At 38.6% G+C, this 18,540-nt stretch overlaps 1 protein-coding gene across 3 annotated transcripts in view; it reads left to right on the top strand.

The window, feature by feature from the left end:
• The window catches only part of LOC124367497 (protein outspread), a 250,443-nt gene that overhangs the window by 186,724 nt on the left and 45,179 nt on the right, over positions 1 to 18,540 (top strand). For all 3 annotated transcript variants that reach the window (XM_046824355.1, XM_046824356.1, XM_046824354.1), the window contains exon 4: positions 15,223 to 15,411. In XM_046824355.1, coding sequence (XP_046680311.1) covers positions 15,223 to 15,411 — 189 coding nt within the window. The remainder of the gene's footprint in view (positions 1 to 15,222; positions 15,412 to 18,540) is intronic.

Below are 18,540 nucleotides of genomic sequence, written 5' to 3'. Positions count from 1 at the left end.
AAATATGCTTGTTGCAACACGAAGTGGACTGAGATACTTTTTCATTGTTTAGGTCTTCCTCATGGCGCGGTGTTGGCTCCTTTACTGTTCAACGTGTATACTGCAGCCATTCCTGATACTGTATCCAGACATATTATGTTAGCTTTTCAACATAAAGATTTACACCAGGCGGAAGTAACACTCGCTGATGATTTAAATGTCCTTAAATATACCATTGCATGACGTGGAAGTTGAGTCCGAAACTTGCAAAGATAAAGGTGGCCTGTTTCCACCTGAAAAATGAACCGGTAATTATGAACTCAACACTATTTTTGATAGTATTAAACTAAATCACAAAGAAATACCAAATGTGAAACGTAATTTTTTTCCAACAGTGATCTTAAGTATGGGAACATCCTTAAAAATCAAGTTAATGTTATTAGTTTAAAACTATAAAAATATTTTAAGGCTCAATTAAAAAAAAATCTTTTGGATAGTGCTGCATCCATCCTTCCTCACCCCTAAGGAATCCTGAAGTGGATCCTTCTGAATACAAATTTTGATACGTCCCTGCTCGTAATTTAAAATTAGAAACATTTGGTGTCCATATTATAAATAAATTCAAAACTAGAAGGAGCTGCTCTATATAAGTACGACAGATAAAAGCCTGGCTGTATGACGTGCAGAATTGCGGCTATCTGGTCCTCTATGAAAAAGGTCAAACGTAGACACTCCAGTGTTCGACGTACAACACTAGAAGTAATTTTGGATAAGAAGACTTGGTACAGTGTTTTCAAATTGCATGTTAGAGATGGAAGGAAAATGTGAAGAATCGTTTCTATCATATAAACAATAATGTCAAGGGTAGTTACCATGTAGGAGGTATACAGTTTGATGAATTTGGAATTTAACCGACCTATTATGCACCAGTCATTTAAACAAAATTCGGATGGTTTTGAATGTAGACTTTTCGAGCCAGCTAGACCTATCAATTGGAAAATAAGCTACTCTTTATTTGGCCTCCAAGTGCCAAAATCTGAAGTGCCAAATTAGTCATTATGCGAAACTCAATAATGTCTCGTGTTATAGCCTACCTCTCTAAAATCGTTTACATTTTCACGAATTTTGTTTCGGAAATTGTGTAATGTACGAGTGTTTTGAAAGGAAAAGTGTTTTTTTTTAGATGAGATTTCGATTTATTATAATGAACGTTCGATCGCGGCGAACGATTCCACTGTGGGCGTGGTCACTGGGAGTCTGGTGGGATAACAAGGGCCTGGGTTAAATAGAAGAATGTTTACAGGTCGCTGACCACAGTTATGATTGCCTTTGGTTATTTATGCGTGCAAATTAATTTCGCAAACTAATCGAGTCCGGTCAGCCCGTGAACGAGAACAAAACAAGACGTCTCATTCTGGGCACAAACACGTTAGTTTGCCCTCGCCTACGCGTCTTGCCTGGCTTCACAGGTGTTCTCACAAGATTTCATGTTGTGGTCTCATTCTGGGCACAAACACGTTAGTTTGCCCTCGCCTACGCGTCTTGCCTGGCTTCACAGGTGTTCTCAAACAAGATTTCATGTTGCTGGTCTCATTCTGGACACAAAACACGTTAGTTTGCCCTCGCCTACGCGTCTTGCCTGGCTTCACAGGTGTTCTCAACAAGATTTCATGTTGCTGGTCTCATTCTGGGCACAAACACGTTAGTTTGCCCTCGCCTACGCGTCTTGCCTGGCTTCACAGGTTGTTCTCAACAAGATTTCATGTTGCTGGTCTCATTCTGGGCACAAAACACGTTAGTTTGCCCTCGCCTACGCGTCTTGCCTGGCTTCACAGGTGTTCTCAACAAGATTTCATGTTGCTGGTCTCATTCTGGGCACAAACACGTTAGTTTGCCCTCGCCTACGCGTCCTGCCTGGCTTCACAGGTGTTCTCAACAAGATTTCATGTTGCTGGTCTCATTCTGGACACAAACACGTTAGTTTGCCCTCGCCTGCACGTCTTGCCTGGCTTTACAGGTGTTCTCAACAAGATTTCATGTTGCTGGTCTCATTCTGGACACAAACACGTTAGTTTGCCCTCGCCTGCACGTCCTGCCTGGCTTCACAGGTGTTCTCAACGAGATTTCATGTTGCTGGTCTCATTCTGGACACAAAACACGTTAGTTTGCCCTCGCCTGCACGTCCTGCCTGGCTTCACAGGTGTTCTCAACAAGATTTCATGTTGCTGGTCTCATTCTGGGCACAAACACGTTAGTTTGCCCTCGCCTACGCGTCCTGCCTGGCTTCACAGGTGTTCTCAACAAGATTTCATGTTGCTGGTCTCATTCTGGACAACAACACACAAAGTAACACGTAGAGATGTTCACTTAAGTCCTGTACTTCGTAAAGAAATGGACAGATTTCATCAAAGACTTCATTGTAATTTCATAGCCCTAACTTTCTTACTGTGAAATATCCACATTTAGGTATATGCTACCGACTTTCCCTTAGATTGTACAAACTACTTTTAGATGTCAAAATGACCTGGCTACAGACAATTATTTGTTCCAAGGAGACGGAATAGTGAGCATAAAAATATTACTTTCAATTGTTCTTTTCATTTCATTTTCTGAAACTGAAAGATTATTTTTGTGATTACATCAGTAGTATACCATTATATTCTTTTCTTATCTGAACACTAAAAGTAGAGGGAGGTTGTTCTTCTTCAAGCAGAGGTTCTTATATTTTGGCCTACGCTTCTTTAAAGACATACCTGATCTTGATAATTTTGTATTGTCATATATTACCTTTTAATGGGATTTTTCATTATTTTCTTACTTATCTATTTAAAGTAGTAGTTGTTTTATTTTGATTAGAGTACTTTGGATATTTGCTAGTGTAACACCAAATATAATATTATACTAAAATACGGCTTGTATTAGCAAAAAGCGAAAATGTAACTCTCCCATCAAAATAAAACAACACTCCTTAAGTTAGTAAATAATGAAAGAAAACATGAACTGGCAATGTCAGTTATAACTATATATAATTGCTATAAATTGTACTTTTTCTAAAACGTATGTCTCCAAAATTAGGGGATGCGAGCGTACAAGTTTGCGATTGTTTCCTGTTGGATGAAGTCCTGTTAGAGATATAACACGTTATATAGATGTTTAATCTGTAGTCACGTGATGGATGGTGCGTGTCGCTCGTTCGCCAGATCATAACGAGTGGCAAACCGGAGTGCGTGTGGAGGCACCGAAACGCCCAAAAACCCGCAGGGCGACCGGCGTGTTGTGCGGGGGGCCCGCGGTGGGGGATAATTATTACATGCCGAGGTGGACGCGACCGATAATTTGCATGAGGGAAGATTGAACCCATTGTTTGTGTAAGAAAAGAATTAGAGTTCGTGCGGAGAGCGGAGCAGAGGGAAGTGAAGCCGAGCCGACCGACTGCGGTCGGGCAAAAACAGGTCCAGGCCCAGGACGGGACAGGGAATTATAATTTGTGATGGTGGCTGCACTGGGCTCTGTCATTATAGTGGTGTCCTGCCCGCGCGGCCTTGGCACATGGTAGCGCGTCTGGCCTCATGGTGGTCAATGATACAGGACCTTAGTCGCAGGGCGGTCCTTGGCTCAGTGGACATTATAGTGGTGTCCTGCCCGCGCGGCCTTGGCACATGGTAGCGTCTGGCCTCATGGTGGTCATTGATACAGGACCTTAGTCGCAGGGGAGTCCTTGGCTCAGTGGACATTATGGTGGTGACCTGCCCGCGCGGCCTTGGCACATGGTAGCGTCTGGCCTCATGGTCATCAATGATACAGGACCTTAGTCGCAGGGTGGTCCTTGGCTCAGTGGACATTATGGTGGTGTCCTGCCCGCGCGGCCTTAGCACGTGGTATCGCGTCTGGCCTCTTGGTCATCAATGATACAGGACCTTAGTCGCAGGGCGGTCCTTGGCTCAGTGGACATTATGGTGGTGTCCTGCCCGCGTGGCCTTGGCACATGGTAGCGCGTCTGGCCTCATGGTGGTCAATGATACAGGACCTTAGTCGCAGGGCAGTCCTTGGCTCAGTGGACATTATGGTGAATTCCAACACAGAGAAGGAACAAAAATACATGACCTGTTGGACTCCATCCGGGTTCTGATCGTAATTGGAACCCTGATTCTACATCTTTTGGATTTTCAGAGCAATCTCAAAATCTGTTTGAGTTTTGTCACTTCTTAACATTTCTTAACGTTCCTTTATGTGTTCATATCAACAGATGGTACTCTACACTACACGTTTTCTTAGGATGCAGAAACTGTATGGGACCTCTGAATTGAAATCAGAACCACTGATGATCGCGAAGAGGTAACTAAGCAACCGTTACCAATTGTTGGTGGGATGTTAATGTTTGTGTTAGGGGTAAAGCCGTACAGTTTTAATTTTCTTGATACCGAAATATCAAGAGTTACGGTAGAGTCCGAAACCTACTAAGTGTTCGGAATAGATAAAAAGCAACGTTAACCATCCACTATATAATTTAGAAGAAGTTGCTAGGAGAACTCTGGCGTACACGTGACTGTTATCGGAAATGTAGTGAATGCTGCTAGAGAGGTCTAGAACCGAAACTCTCTTGTTCTCCGCAACTGTAGGATCACGGGATTGTTGACAACTTGACGATACGCAGTAGTCGTTGGCACTGGGGAAGCAGCCGACACCGAACACCGTTTGTCAAAGCCAAGACAAGGCGGTCGAGCCTTCGCAATGTAATGTGTTAACCTGAACCGTCGCCAACCCCGAGCGCATAATCGTTGGCGATGCAACGTGCACTCTTCGGTGACAATGAAGTCGGTGTATTTTTACCGCACAGGGCTGCCGGTGCCAAGTCGCGAGAAACACGGGCACGCACACGTGTTGTGTTGTGTTGTGAGGGGCGTGACGGAAATGTCAACTGCTGGTTCTGGCCGGTAGCCCATCTCGGCGCCCATCGTCCTCCGTGGTGCCCGCCTCTGTGAACATTCGGCCCCGACATGTCACTGCAACGTGAAGTGTTATGGACCGGTATGGTCATACCCTGTAGTGTAATTTTAAGTCTCACAATAGTACGTACGGGAAACTTCACCGTAACTTTACCGCACATGACCCCTAGAGTTCCAAAACTCTCCCCCATCCATTTCTTAAGTTTAAATATATGTGGAAACTCAAATCTTTTCCAAAAACAAGGTGATGCAAAAATTAATCCTATAAATGTCTTGGCTAAGTTCTTTGCCCAGCTTAGTGGGTAATTTCGTTCCAATATGGCACCTCTGTTAACCTCTGTTACTTATGGACTTACACATAAAAAGTAAGTGTCTTGGAATGGATATAACCGTTCCTACACGTTTTGTAATAAATACTGTACAGTAATGTTTTGTGTCGAACATGTATCGATTGCATGTAAATCTCATCAGGATTATTCGATCGCCAAGAACTAGTAAAAGAAATGCTGAAACTTGTGTTAAAAATTTGTGAAAAACGATTTCATAAGTATTTTGCCTAAATTCGTTATCAAGTTTAGCACGCCATTTCGTTGCAATATAGTAACCTTTTAAATAAACATAAAAAGCCCGCTTCTTATACGATACGTCACCTAGAGAAAATTAAAAAGGTGTTTTGGAATCCATATAACATCCCCAGACTTTTGTAATAAACCGTTTTTTTTTATCTCGAACAGTTTTCAAGATATCGATTACATGGAAATCACATAAGAAATAAATGGTTAATATAATAGTAATAATGAATATCGAGCCGACGTTTTACTGGTGAATGAATGCCTCGTGGAACGTTTTCCAACGATATTATCAATCGACAAAATTTAAATGAGCTACATAATGCGGAATGCATGTGGAGGCATTAAGATAAGACCAGAGTGTGATTTCTAAATTGAATATCTAAATCCCTGCAAGATTGCGGGAACAGATAAAGCTTTCCGATGCGGTATCTGTAATGACGGTATAAAATAAATGGAAAGCTATTAAACTCGATTTTACTGGATTTTGCCATTTATGTTTTTTTATACGGACTGTATAGATCTCACTAATGTGAGTTGCAGGAATTTGAGAAGAAAGGTAATCTTTAAGATCCAATCAAAGATTTGATCTTGGAATTGCTACTGCACCACCTAAACAATATTCTAGCAAACAATGGTACAATATAGGTTGGTTCTTGCTATTACTTACTATTGCTAACCTCACTTTGAACAAACTTAATGCAGAAGATTAGTCTGGGAAGGAGCGTGATCCCCCTTCTCAATGTTCCACATATTGATCATATGTATAATCCATCAAAACCCCTAAATGAAATAAGAACACATTATTTTCTTGCAAGAAGGCAATCATAAGGTCAGTGATAATTTGAGAACACACAGAGGATTGCCATATTCGAAAGTTGTAAAAGTGAACAAATGTAAAATAAGACTGGAAAAGGCAGTATTCCCGCTGGTCCTCCTATCATCTAATAGATAAGGGGAAAATCAAAATGGTGTCCTCGAAAGAACTCGAGTGTTCAAACTATCGGTTAATCCCACGAGAAGTATTAGGCAAGAGCTATCCGAATCCTGACATCATAGCTGAACTGCTCGGCAAATCTGTCCTTATGAATGAGTTACATGGCTGGAGGGTCCCGATGGCAGCAGCTTAGATGGGCCCTGAATATGTCTAACTCAGTTATCGCTGGTACTATGGGGCAGTAAACATTTAGGCCATCAGGCCCAAGCATCCATTAAATACTGGTATCTGCGAGCAAGTTAAATCCTTAGACCTTCATCCATAGACCTAGAAGACCAACGGTTGAGTAACAAGCATTCCGCCTGCTGCAAGTATTCTTCAAACCACGTGTTATTGGCTCCTCATCCTTAGCTTAGGGTATTTCAACGTCGTCGTGTCGAGATTGAAAGTTGAGGTTTAGGCATGTGGGCACAAACCACTCAATTCGATCCTAACAGGATCCTCTTGAGGTTTTGCATCCTGAAACCGGTAAATTTTACAACCACACCACTGTTTCCCCTCGCCAGATTTGAGCCTCTGTGGCCAGGGGTCCCGAGACTCTAGGTGCGGCCCTGAGCTAGACACGTGCAAGAACACAGATACAGTCCGCTCTCACACGCACAAACACACACCACGGGGCAACGCCTAGCCCAGATAATAACATGCTACAGAAACACGCACCCCGTCCGCCATTTTACAACTCTTGCTTTTCTTTTTGGATCATCTCTTCACGTCATTCTTCTCGGTCCTTCTTCTGTCCGTGCGCCCAGTTCTGTAAACAGACCTTTGGCTGGATTGTGAAGCTTACAGGCGCAAGTAAACACGGTGGACTTTTATCAGTTGTTGGCGATAAGCATGGAGTTTTGGGGAATGCGGTTAATCAGCACAATGGTACTTAGTATTTCATGGACAATCGACACGTTCCCATAGAAAACCATCAACGTTCGTTGCAGTGCTAATGAATGGGCTTTCAGTTTTGCTTCATAACACATAACCTATCCTTAGCCCTTAAACAATAACTGAAACTATATAAAATCCAAATCAATTAAAACTACTTCTTAATTCATAGAGATTAATAAAGTGTAACAGTTAAACCAGTATTCAAGAAAGTTGAAAATGCATAGTTTCGCCTAGAAGTTTACTAGAGGAATACTGGTCTGTATAGAACCTGTTAACCGAGTTTAAAGTTAGTCCCCCTTGATAAAAAGTGTTAGTGTTACGTAAAAAAATGTTTACAGAATCACATAATGTTAGTTTGATTAATAAGAAATGACTGTTCAGAAACAGTATTATTTTTATTATCGAGCATTCTCGCGTCTTCATAAAAAGCTCTAATTAACCTATAACAGTTTAATTGGTAAATTTCATATCATGGGCGGCTTTTAAGATTTAAAATGTCCTATCAAAAATATACTAAACTGTTAACATATTTTATTCCTTTTTAAATAAAGGTTTACAAGATACGAAGGGGTTGAGCTTGTTGCCGAAAAGCACGAGAAAATAAAGTTATGTTGCAAGGGCGTACTGCAATTATTTAGTATATAATTAAATTTTAAATATAGTATTTTTATGTCTTACGTAAATATAGAGTTATGCGTGGTAAATTTGCGTTCGTTACTTCCATCTACAGCTAAGAACGGGCCAATCGGTTCAATGAGGAGGTGTAGGTGTTGAATCGTGATAGTTGGAAGCTACATTGAGTGAGTAAGTTTGGGCGAAGGATTAAAAAAATTGTACTACTATAGTATTAGCGATAGTAACAATAACAACGTACCTTCTTGAAATAGTTCAAAATGTAGTCACAACACTACTATAGTTTCGGCTTTTAATAAGTTATCTTCCGGTGTCTGTGAGTTTTACTGTCTTCTGGTTTTTTGCTATTAATTATTTATTCGTTGTATTTTGTGCTGTGTTCGTAAATTGTTAAGTTATGACGACTCCAGATGGATAATTCTCGCTTTTAATATTTATTGACACAATCACCAAAAGATGACTTATTAAACTACACTGCGGTACTTATAGTAGTGTTGTAACCAAATTTTGAACTGTATGACGAAGGTACGCAGTTATTGTTATTAGCCAATTCGCAGTTCAGAGCTATATATTATGGAAAATAATATTAGCGATAAGTGAATGCGGCTGAAGGGCCAGGTCATCTCCTCGCACGCACTCACCCCCACACAAACGAGGGTTTGGGGTTTGGGGGTTGGGACCAGCCCGGTAGCAGCAGTCTTCAGTTCCGTCAGTCAGTCACACAATGTTACTGACAGGGACTATTCAGTAACATCTCAAGACTAGGCAATGCTCTGCGACAATATTAATGAGTTACACGTTGTTTGGTGTAATTTTTCTTATGTACTAATCACATTAGAGTAAAATTACAAACAACAAAAATCTGGATTTGATTGAGGACATGTATTTGGAAATACGACCGCGCCTAACACTCTGCTCTTGTGTGTGTATGTGTGTAAGTGTGGATCTACCTGGGCCAAGCCTCCACTCATAAATGCTAATACCCTAATGAGTTCCACCCCCACAGACTGCCCGAAATGGACTTTGAAAATTCCGACAATATTCTATAATATGAATAATATCTGTGAAATCCCTACCGATCGAAAGGTAAAATCTCTAAAAGGCCATTATGAAAATCTGTTTAAAAATACTGACGTTAATACAGTTGAGCCAGCGGCCATTGAGGGAACATCCTTCGCTAGTGCAGATAAACATTGTCTTCAAGTAGCCGCGACTTGTGGTGTGGATCATTACGACTACTAGCCCCGGTGTTATTACAGGCCTCTGACTCCCTCCGGGTGGCTACCGTGGACCTTGTTATCGTTATTTTGCATGTCTTTGTCCTCCTGATTATAAGTTATTGGGCTTGTGCACGAAACGATGCCAATCAATCAGCCGTAGTTAATAGTCGGTAGTGGTAGGGTTGCATTGGGACGAGCGATTCTGGAATACCTCTGGGGCCTTCCTTCGTCTTCTGGACTGGTTTTGAGAAAATCTCGATCGATCGTGGTTGGGCGTGGAATAAGGTCCTAAATCGGTTGTGATTGAACAGAGATGCTTTGAGTGTGTGTTGGATTTAATTTTTAGTTTGTATGTTTTCTTAACTCCACACTCAGTTTTCGCCATATTATATAACCGCTTTCATAATTGTATACACTTTTTCTCAATTATCTTTTGCGATTTTCTGTTTCTTCATTTTTTATGTTTTACTGAGTCGACCACAGTCGTCGTCTTTTCAAACCGATCTTTCTATAGTTCGAGAAATCTTTGAAGTCTTTACCATTGAGTCAAACATTTCTGTGCTGCTTTGTAGTTATATTCCGATTGTAGGACGTGCTGTGCTGATATTTGCTGTACAATGACCTTTAGTGATAAATGCTGTTTTGTGAGAATTATGATCTCAAGTTTGTGTAGACGAATTTGAAAGAACAGAAAAGGTGTGATGCCGTGCGCAAAGCCAATTGGATGAATTAATTTTACTTCACAAAATGAAAGTTTGTCTAACGTATTCAGTTATTCCGTGCGGCAGAGCCGGTTGTTGTTTTATTGTTTCCGCACCCTTTCCAACTTGCACAACTCTGTGGGATTACACAATTTAAATTAGCCACCGGCCCTTTTGCTATGCATATAGATGGACGCCCAGGCCGCCACGCCTCGGCTGCTGTCCACTTAGACGCGAAACTGCGCGTTCATTTCATATAGACATGCGTAACGGACGGAGACGCGATCTCGGTGGCACTGGCAATGGCTGGTGCAGGGTGCTGCCATCTGGGCGGCGCGGAACGACAAGGTCCCGTGTGGGCCAAAAATGTTTATGATACATGCCGCCAGGCGCGTTGATAACAATGGCTGTTTACGTTGTCAAGGCCTCACATCTTGTATCCCCTGTCTGCGGACCACCGTCGGTACATAATTAATCATCAGCCTGTTCGGTTTCATTACAGTTGGAACTGTTATCGACAAATCTTAATAAAATTCAAAGACGATGAGATTTGTATTATAGCAAATCATGGGCGGATATCAAAGCTTTCAAATATTTATTCTCCGATTAGGTTATTTTTATCTTCGGTATTCGATTTGTTTACTAGTCATTCTAGCCAAGGAGAGAAGTTGGCAAACGAGACAGGAAGCCCCGTTTGTTTCGTTTTGGTCGCCAAATCCTCTATCCTACTTAAACTGTTTATAGTAGTAATGTTAGGATTTTGTGGGTTATGTCGCACAGTACAACTACTGAATTAGCTGTCGCATTCATTTATTAACTAATGATTAGCATATAAATAAATTAATTTTAAAGGGTAAATTCCATTTTTTATGAAAATAAAACACAAGAATAATATCTAGTAAACAAACTAAGAATATATTAGAACACATGCGGAAGATATAAATTTGCAAAATCTACATTTTTAACATCTTTTCTTTCGATATTTAACAGTACAATTCAAAATAAAGAAGTACGCTAATTAATAAGCAATTCATAATTTTGCATTGTTTCTACAATACAATTTTTTAAAGTTAGTTTTTGATGATGGAAGGTTATTGCATTGTTTACAAATTTGAAACAGTCAAAATAATGTTAATTGTTTTCCACGTTACCATAACCTATATCCGAAAATCCTATGTCTAATAAAGTTATAATAGAATAGAATAACTTCTCCATGGGTATTGTCTTTGAGAAAAAACAGTGACGTAATATTATATTTATACATTATAATAGTTATTGTTTAAATATAATTCATACCTATCAATGATTATTAGTAAAGTTTAGGGCTGAAACACTTTGGTTAAATTAATGAAGCTGAGCTTTACTGTACATGTTTATATGTTTTAAGGCATGATCTAACAGTTTTCTAGTCATTAAATGTATTAGTATTTAGATAGAAAAACATTCGAAGAAATTATTCAAAGGTAGTTCAGAGACTGGATGAAAATGGCAGACAGTTCCCACTTTTTTTGTTTTAACAAAATGTTAGTGAATATTGTATCAGTTATCTGAACAGTCTGGCTGTAGACTATTTGCAGATCTATCGTAAATTTGTCAGGTGTTGTGCGTGGATCATGTCCATCTACGACACAGTCTGAAGAGCACCAATTTCCAAAATTGCGTTTGTCATCAGTTGCGATCTATAAGAGTCTGCCCCATAGTCACGTATGGTCAGCGCAGCGCGGCAGATGGTTTCTACGCATGCGCGGGCACTGCGCAGCCGCGGAGCAGATAACATCGACGATTTGCCGTTAATTGTGCCGCCATCTGGCCGGTGCTCTCGCTACTTCCGTCCCGCTCCGGCGGCAAACTTGAGACGCGGATCAGAACATGGTATCACGTGTTTCAGGTTTATGATAAGCTGCTAATTTTATGTCTATGGAATTTATCTAATTCAGTACAAAAACTGCGTTTTATCGGAGGATTAGTTGATTAATTTTGTACTTTCTTTCAAGACAAGAATGGATTTTTATCATAATAGTCTTACAAATTTCTGTTACAAAAAATCTACTGTTTTGATAAGAATGCTGGAGACATAAAAGGAGAGGAGATGGGTATTACGAGAGGAGGGGATATTGACTTACTCCTCTGCAGCACCTACAGCTGTGGTGATTATTTTGTTCTTCGCCATACTATAGTACATGTCAGCCTCTCCCTATTTACGCTCTAAAGCAACCGGATTCCTCGTCAATCGATCTCCATTAGATGATGTCAACAATTGACAATTGTAGAGTAGAAAGCACTTATCTAGACGACCAGTCTTAGTGTTAGTATTACGAATGCCACTTTTACTGACTATTAGTATAACTTATATGACCACGTATCCAGGTATTCACGTTGATCATGTACGTACGATCAAGTCAAGTTTTAACCAGAATAAAAGAGATTGTTTTAAAGACTGAACCTTTGTTTGTTGGATGGCATCATGTTTTTACTGTATTGTAATAGGAGTGTGGATTGTAAATATATTTTAAACTTTGTGCTTAAAAATATGACACATTCACATGCATATAGACATAGAACTGGTAATTTTCATGGTTTTTATCAGCATAACATTCCTTACCTCAATGGCCCAGTTTTACTGTCATTATTTTAAAAGAATGACAGTCTGGTCGATCTGTACATATTGATGTGAGATCTGGTCCAGGAAGATTGTTGGTCTTGAATGAAGGAGCAGTCGCCACTTTTTATTCATTAAACCTCGATTCAAAAGATCGAGCCATATATTATCCTTGCTTCTCAGACATTCTTTTCTTCCCCGTGCTTCCTTTGTCCACTGCACATTGTCTGCCTACCAAGCAGGGACTGAAACCATAGTCTATGTGACTGTAACACACAAAAACCCATGGGTAAGAAGAATAGTTACGTACTGTTCAAATTATAAAACACATTTATGGTATATTGTGTGACAGGAATCAGTATTTAGGCTTGTGGCAAACAATGATCTTTAATTATCTTCGGATCAGGATATCAGGGGAAAGAGTGAGAATTGTTACTAGTGCATTATTCAAGTTATTACATTATAAAGTATTATATAAATCCAAATAAAATTTCCGGATAAAGTTTACTGTCCTCATTTGATATTTATTAAAGTTAAAACTACCAAATACGGATTTAATAACAAGCCCCCAGCTTGTGAACTGAGAGGTCCGAGTCAAGATGAGACCGAACGCGACGACGGACGTGCTGGCGGATTAGGAACAAGTCGAGAGGTAGGTCAGATCGTACGTGTGCGATGATGCGGTGGCTCCTATCCGCGTGCACTGGTGCATCTCCTGATAACATCTGCATAATTTGATAAAGGGGCAGCAGCAGGCAGGGTCTCCGCTGTCGTGTCTACTTGCCTACCGCATCATGTGCGTGGCCCTACCTTCATAACTGCTGTGACCTGACCTGAAGTCAGTGCTTCCTGACCTGATGACCTATCAAGATTTTTGTCACATGGAGGCCAGTAATAATTTAATCTGTTAAATAATAAACACACCATTGTTGTCATTAGCGCGAAAGACAGCGATTGCTAAGTATCAGGAAAGCAGAACAACTGGGCAACATCACTTATGTTACTAGTGGCATTGAATCAACCCACATTTGTCCGGTAAGGACATCGTGAGCTGACTGACAAGACGCGCGTTTAAGGTACACAATAGAGATGTTAATTAAAACTAATGATCGTGAAAACTAATTAACAACGTGATGACTGAAAAATCAAATATAATAAAATTACTAATTAACCCTAACAAGTAATGTGTTCAAACTGCACACCAATCTACTCGTATGTTATTAAGGGTCTGTCAGGTCCTTCTTAAAACCTGTACGCGATAGTACAGGCCTAGAGATTTTGGGGTAGGATAAAAAGGGTCAAAGGGCAGTAAATTTGAAAGTAGCTCCGCAAAGAAATGCCGTTACGCTCTGTCAGGTTATTCGAGACTATGCTGTATCCGCCAATTTAGTAAAAGATAATATAAAAGTAAGCCTATGGCATCTTTAAATTAAAACTGCTAAAACTATTAATTGTGTTTCGTAACGATAGGTGCGGATAACAATTTCGAGCATGTTCACGTTCTTTCAGTAAAAATTAATAAGAGGAGATAAAAGTAACAAAGATGCGTATCAATGGCCGCACGTTTTACATCGAATGGATTCCGCATCGGTCTGTGAAGTTTTCTGCTAGCCTGATACTTTGAAAAACTTTCTGATTACAGCCGGTCCTGGGAGAGGAAAATATTTTTTTAAATACAGAAGGTATGAAAAGAGTATTAAATTATATTTCTAAATTATGATAACAGGAAACATGATGTATGAATAACTGTTCTACGCATATGGGTCTTTACGTCTTAACACGTTTCTTTCACTCCTGTAATGTTTTATGTTACGTGTCTATTGTGAGTATTGACAATATTACCAGGGCAAGAGTTTGGAACTATAAAAATAACAAACTGTGAACAATAATTCAGTCTCGTAAACAAAACTGAATAACATTTTTTGGTGGAGTAATTTATTTTTCCTTGAATAAAATATGTTTTTTCTAAAATATTGAAGGGGACGTATTTTGGGTTTTTCAAACACCTTTTATGGAAGGATTCAAAGAAATTCAAAATGTACAAAACATAGATATAATTTAAAAAGCAACTATTTAGCTTTAATAGTTTTTTTAGATATGTTGTTGAGATATTACCAAAAACTGTCTTTTTTGGATATTTAAAAACCTGTCACTCAAAACCCTAAAGACAGAATTTAAACTAGTCTTGGTAGTTACAACTTCCATACGAAAAATCACCAAAAGCTGAGAGGTCAAGGTTCAGACTATTGGTTGATTTGACATGAAATGACCCCTATATTCCAAGTTATGCCCACCATGAGTATAGAATTAAGAGGCTTGTGTCATGTGTAAAGTTTCACTTGTACAAGTTAAACGATATTTGAGTTATTATGTACATTCCAGAATTCATTACCTCACGTATTAGTGTATTTTGTTGAGAAGAATTGGTTTTACTGCTGTTTGTTTATCTATCCAGTGGAATTAATTCTAGATGTTCATGTTTGTACAGTATTCAAATTTGTCTGTTTCGAATGTGTAGTGTGAAGCCGTGTATAACTATCCATGTTTCTCGCCAAAGGGGTATCCCTATTGACTAAAACTTAATCTTTATTTCAAGACTTTAAGGAGAACAATATTTTAGCAATGGGCTAAAGTTGATCTATTGGGGTTATTGGATCAATGTATTTCTTAGTAAATGAACTCTAATTGTCCTGTTACAGCCCGAGACTGTGCCTCAAGCGAGTATCGACATGAACAAGGTGCTGGAGGTTGCTGACGCTGAGGACATCACAGGGAACGCCTACAGTTTGGCCATCACCGCGCCCGACAATGTCCACTTTGTCAAAGGAACCTGCCGCGAGGAGGCCCGCTGGTGGAACGATGTCCTGTCGGTGTTCCCTCGCTCTAAGGTCAGTCGAAGCGTAAAAATATATGAAAAACCATTTAAAATCTCCCTTATCATTTTATTTTACTTAGCAATTGGTTAAGGCCTTTATTCTACATATTTTGTATTTCTTCATCTTTGTTGTTCCTTTTCTTATCCCTGTTCTTCTTATTGTTGTTTCCTTTCCACTCATTCCACTCTTTTCCCAATGTAAGCACACATATCTGGTTTCATAATTCTTGAGTTAGTCAAAAAATTGAACTCAGTCTTCTGATCTTTGATTTTTGTAGAATACACAATTAAAAATTTAGAAAAAAACTAGCCTAAACCCGCGGCTCCGCTCGCGTGGCAGTAGAGAGGGCTACATCAATCAAGCATCGAAAAGAAATACTAATTTTATTATACGTTTTTCCAATTAATTTATTGCTCTACTAATACATCGTAGCATATCATAAAATCTATTATAAAAGTTTTTTGTTTATTTTAATGCGTTTTGGTAAACAACGTTATTAGTTGTATTATTTGGAGCATAAATATAAAGGTTCTTCGGGTTTCCGACTCTTGAGCAAGCGACGTATAATTGACCGTGCGAGAAACATGAGGGTTCCAGATGGATTCCTGCGACGTTAAGTGATTGTCCTTGTGCCTTATTAATCGTCATTGCGAACGCAAGTCGAACGGGGAACTGAAGTCTCTTAAATTCAAATGGCAAGTCGGATGGAATTAAGGGGATGCGAGGGATGAAGACATCTTCCCCGGCAGATGTTCCCGACAAAATCGTTGCTTCAAATGTCAAAAAATGTTTGTTTACATAGAAACGTCAAAAATATTTATGTTTACTTAGTTACTGTCAAAAATAACAACAATTTTTTGTCGCATTATATATGTTTACAAAGAACAGCTGATTAAAAATTTGAAAAGACTCTTTCACTTAATAACATATGTTTGCTGCAATGCATTTCTTACGGGTATTTCTGTAACCAGTGGGGCGGAATCCTGAATCGGGAAAGGGATAAAAAGTATCCTATAACCTTCTACAGATCAAGACGAACAAATTAAAAAAAAAAATTAGGCGAATCCGTCCAGCCGTTTGTGAGTGATGCTGTTACACACGAACAGTTTCATTTTTATATATATAGATGGATCTACTTTGTTCTTAATCAAATTTATTATTTTTTTGTTTTTTGGCGCAAAACTATAGACATATTTTATTTGATACATTAGTAAATAAAAATTTAAAATAAATTGTTAATATGTACACTCATGCTGTATAATAACCTCTGCCCACTTATTCAAGAACAACTTAGAATATTTTCTATTATTAACTATTGGAAATACCCTATAAGATTTCATGAGTGTGAGGAAATTGATGTTTGCAAAACGCTGTTTTTTAGTTCATTCCCCCCCCCCTTTTCCCACTGCTACAGTAATTATTTTTGAGAAGACTTCAACAGTGTCTTAAGATTGTTAATTTGAGATTTTTATCCTATATGCAAGAAATTAAAATCATACGTAACTGGACTGGATAGTGTGCCCACATTCTCCATGTATATTTATACCCACAATGATTTTCCATTAATAGGTTTAGACTGAAGAGACATTATGATGTATGATTAAGGTATCTCTATCTCTCTGATTTTGATGTCATTTGCTGTGACATCCTCACAACCAAATATTGGGGGAATATTTATATTAGCTATTAGATATCAATGTTAGATTTTAATAAATCTTAATTGGAGAATGACTATTTTCTACTTTATTAGGAGTTGCATTTACAGTCATCATGGCCATTACATTAATTAACATAACATGTATGTGAAACCATTTTTTTTATTCAATGAAACTCAAGCCGTTTGACTGAATACAACATATCTTAATTACATTTGTACTTTTTACCGGATCTGTATATAGCTCAAATAATTAGTTTTCTCTTTTCATTTCAAAAATTGTATGTAACTAAGCTTTTCTTCCGTGACAATATGTCTGCTTATTCCACATTGTCTCTGATATGTACTTTCCTTCTATTAAAGAACAATAAATTGTTCAAACTATTATTTTTTTGGATAAGAGAAGCAGAAGAATAATTTAATTATGGTAAAGTACAAAATTAAAATACTCTATTTTTAGTTTTGGAGCAAAAAACAAGTTTAAAAAAGTGTAGAATGATTTTAATTCCTCTTTAAAATAGGAATTAAACAGTGCTTAAAAATTAAGTATGTTATATTTTCGCACAGAATGTATTTTTTTAAGGAAAAGTATAAATAAAAAAATAGTGTTTTGCACGTTTTTTTTTATTTCATAATATGGGGTATGTAATGTTTAATCTATTATATTCAGAAAAGGAAAAATTTCAACAAACAGAGACAATTTATGCAGCGGGAGCATTCTTGATTATGTTTGACAGTAATCTTTCAACCATAAATCTGTGAAGCGTCATTTCAGCATAAACCGAGCAACCCATAGATTAGTCTCAATTACAAATAGTAGTAGAGACGAGGTAGCAATTGATACAAATGTGAATGTAATTGGAGCTGGAGTCGCACTGCCTGGAGCCTCCAGTCAGATCACCATCCATGGATCATCTTGACGTTTGAACTTGTTAGTTTCAGGGAGCTGAGGCCATACAGATGATGTTAGATTATGTGGGGGTTTACCATGAGTGAACCTACTCCCGAGAGGGTCCTGACTGCTTAGATTCTTGTATGTTTGAAGAGTGCCAGGTGCCATGACGCTGTTTCACTTAGATGAACAGGGTGGTTTTTTTTTTTAGTGAAACAAATATCTATGGATGGGATGTCTGTGCACTAGGCTATGGCAAGGGTAGAATCTGTAGGGGAGAAATTATTTTGCAAAACTTCGATCATTGGTCTGTAGTAGTTTTGGATGTCAGACACTTCTAGTGAATATGAAATTTGCCTGGCCAGGTAAAACCCTAGACTTTTAGTCCATTTTTTCCAATATTGAAAAATATTTATATTCTGTATTAGAACATACATATAAGGATTTGGAAGTGGATGTTTTATTTTGTCTTTTTAGTCATAAAGTGTCAATAAGGTTGGGTGGATTGCGAAATTAAAAATTTTATATAAATTTGTTTGTGCTTATTAAAAAATACGTTCTAACTATTGATATCTAAATGATTCCAATTTTTTTA

The sequence above is a fragment of the Homalodisca vitripennis genome, chromosome 8, assembly GCF_021130785.1.
Source record: "Homalodisca vitripennis isolate AUS2020 chromosome 8, UT_GWSS_2.1, whole genome shotgun sequence".
NCBI lineage: Eukaryota > Metazoa > Arthropoda > Insecta > Hemiptera > Cicadellidae > Homalodisca > Homalodisca vitripennis.
Note: the sequence above shows the minus strand (reverse complement) of the source record. Positions and strands in the feature narration are given on the sequence as shown.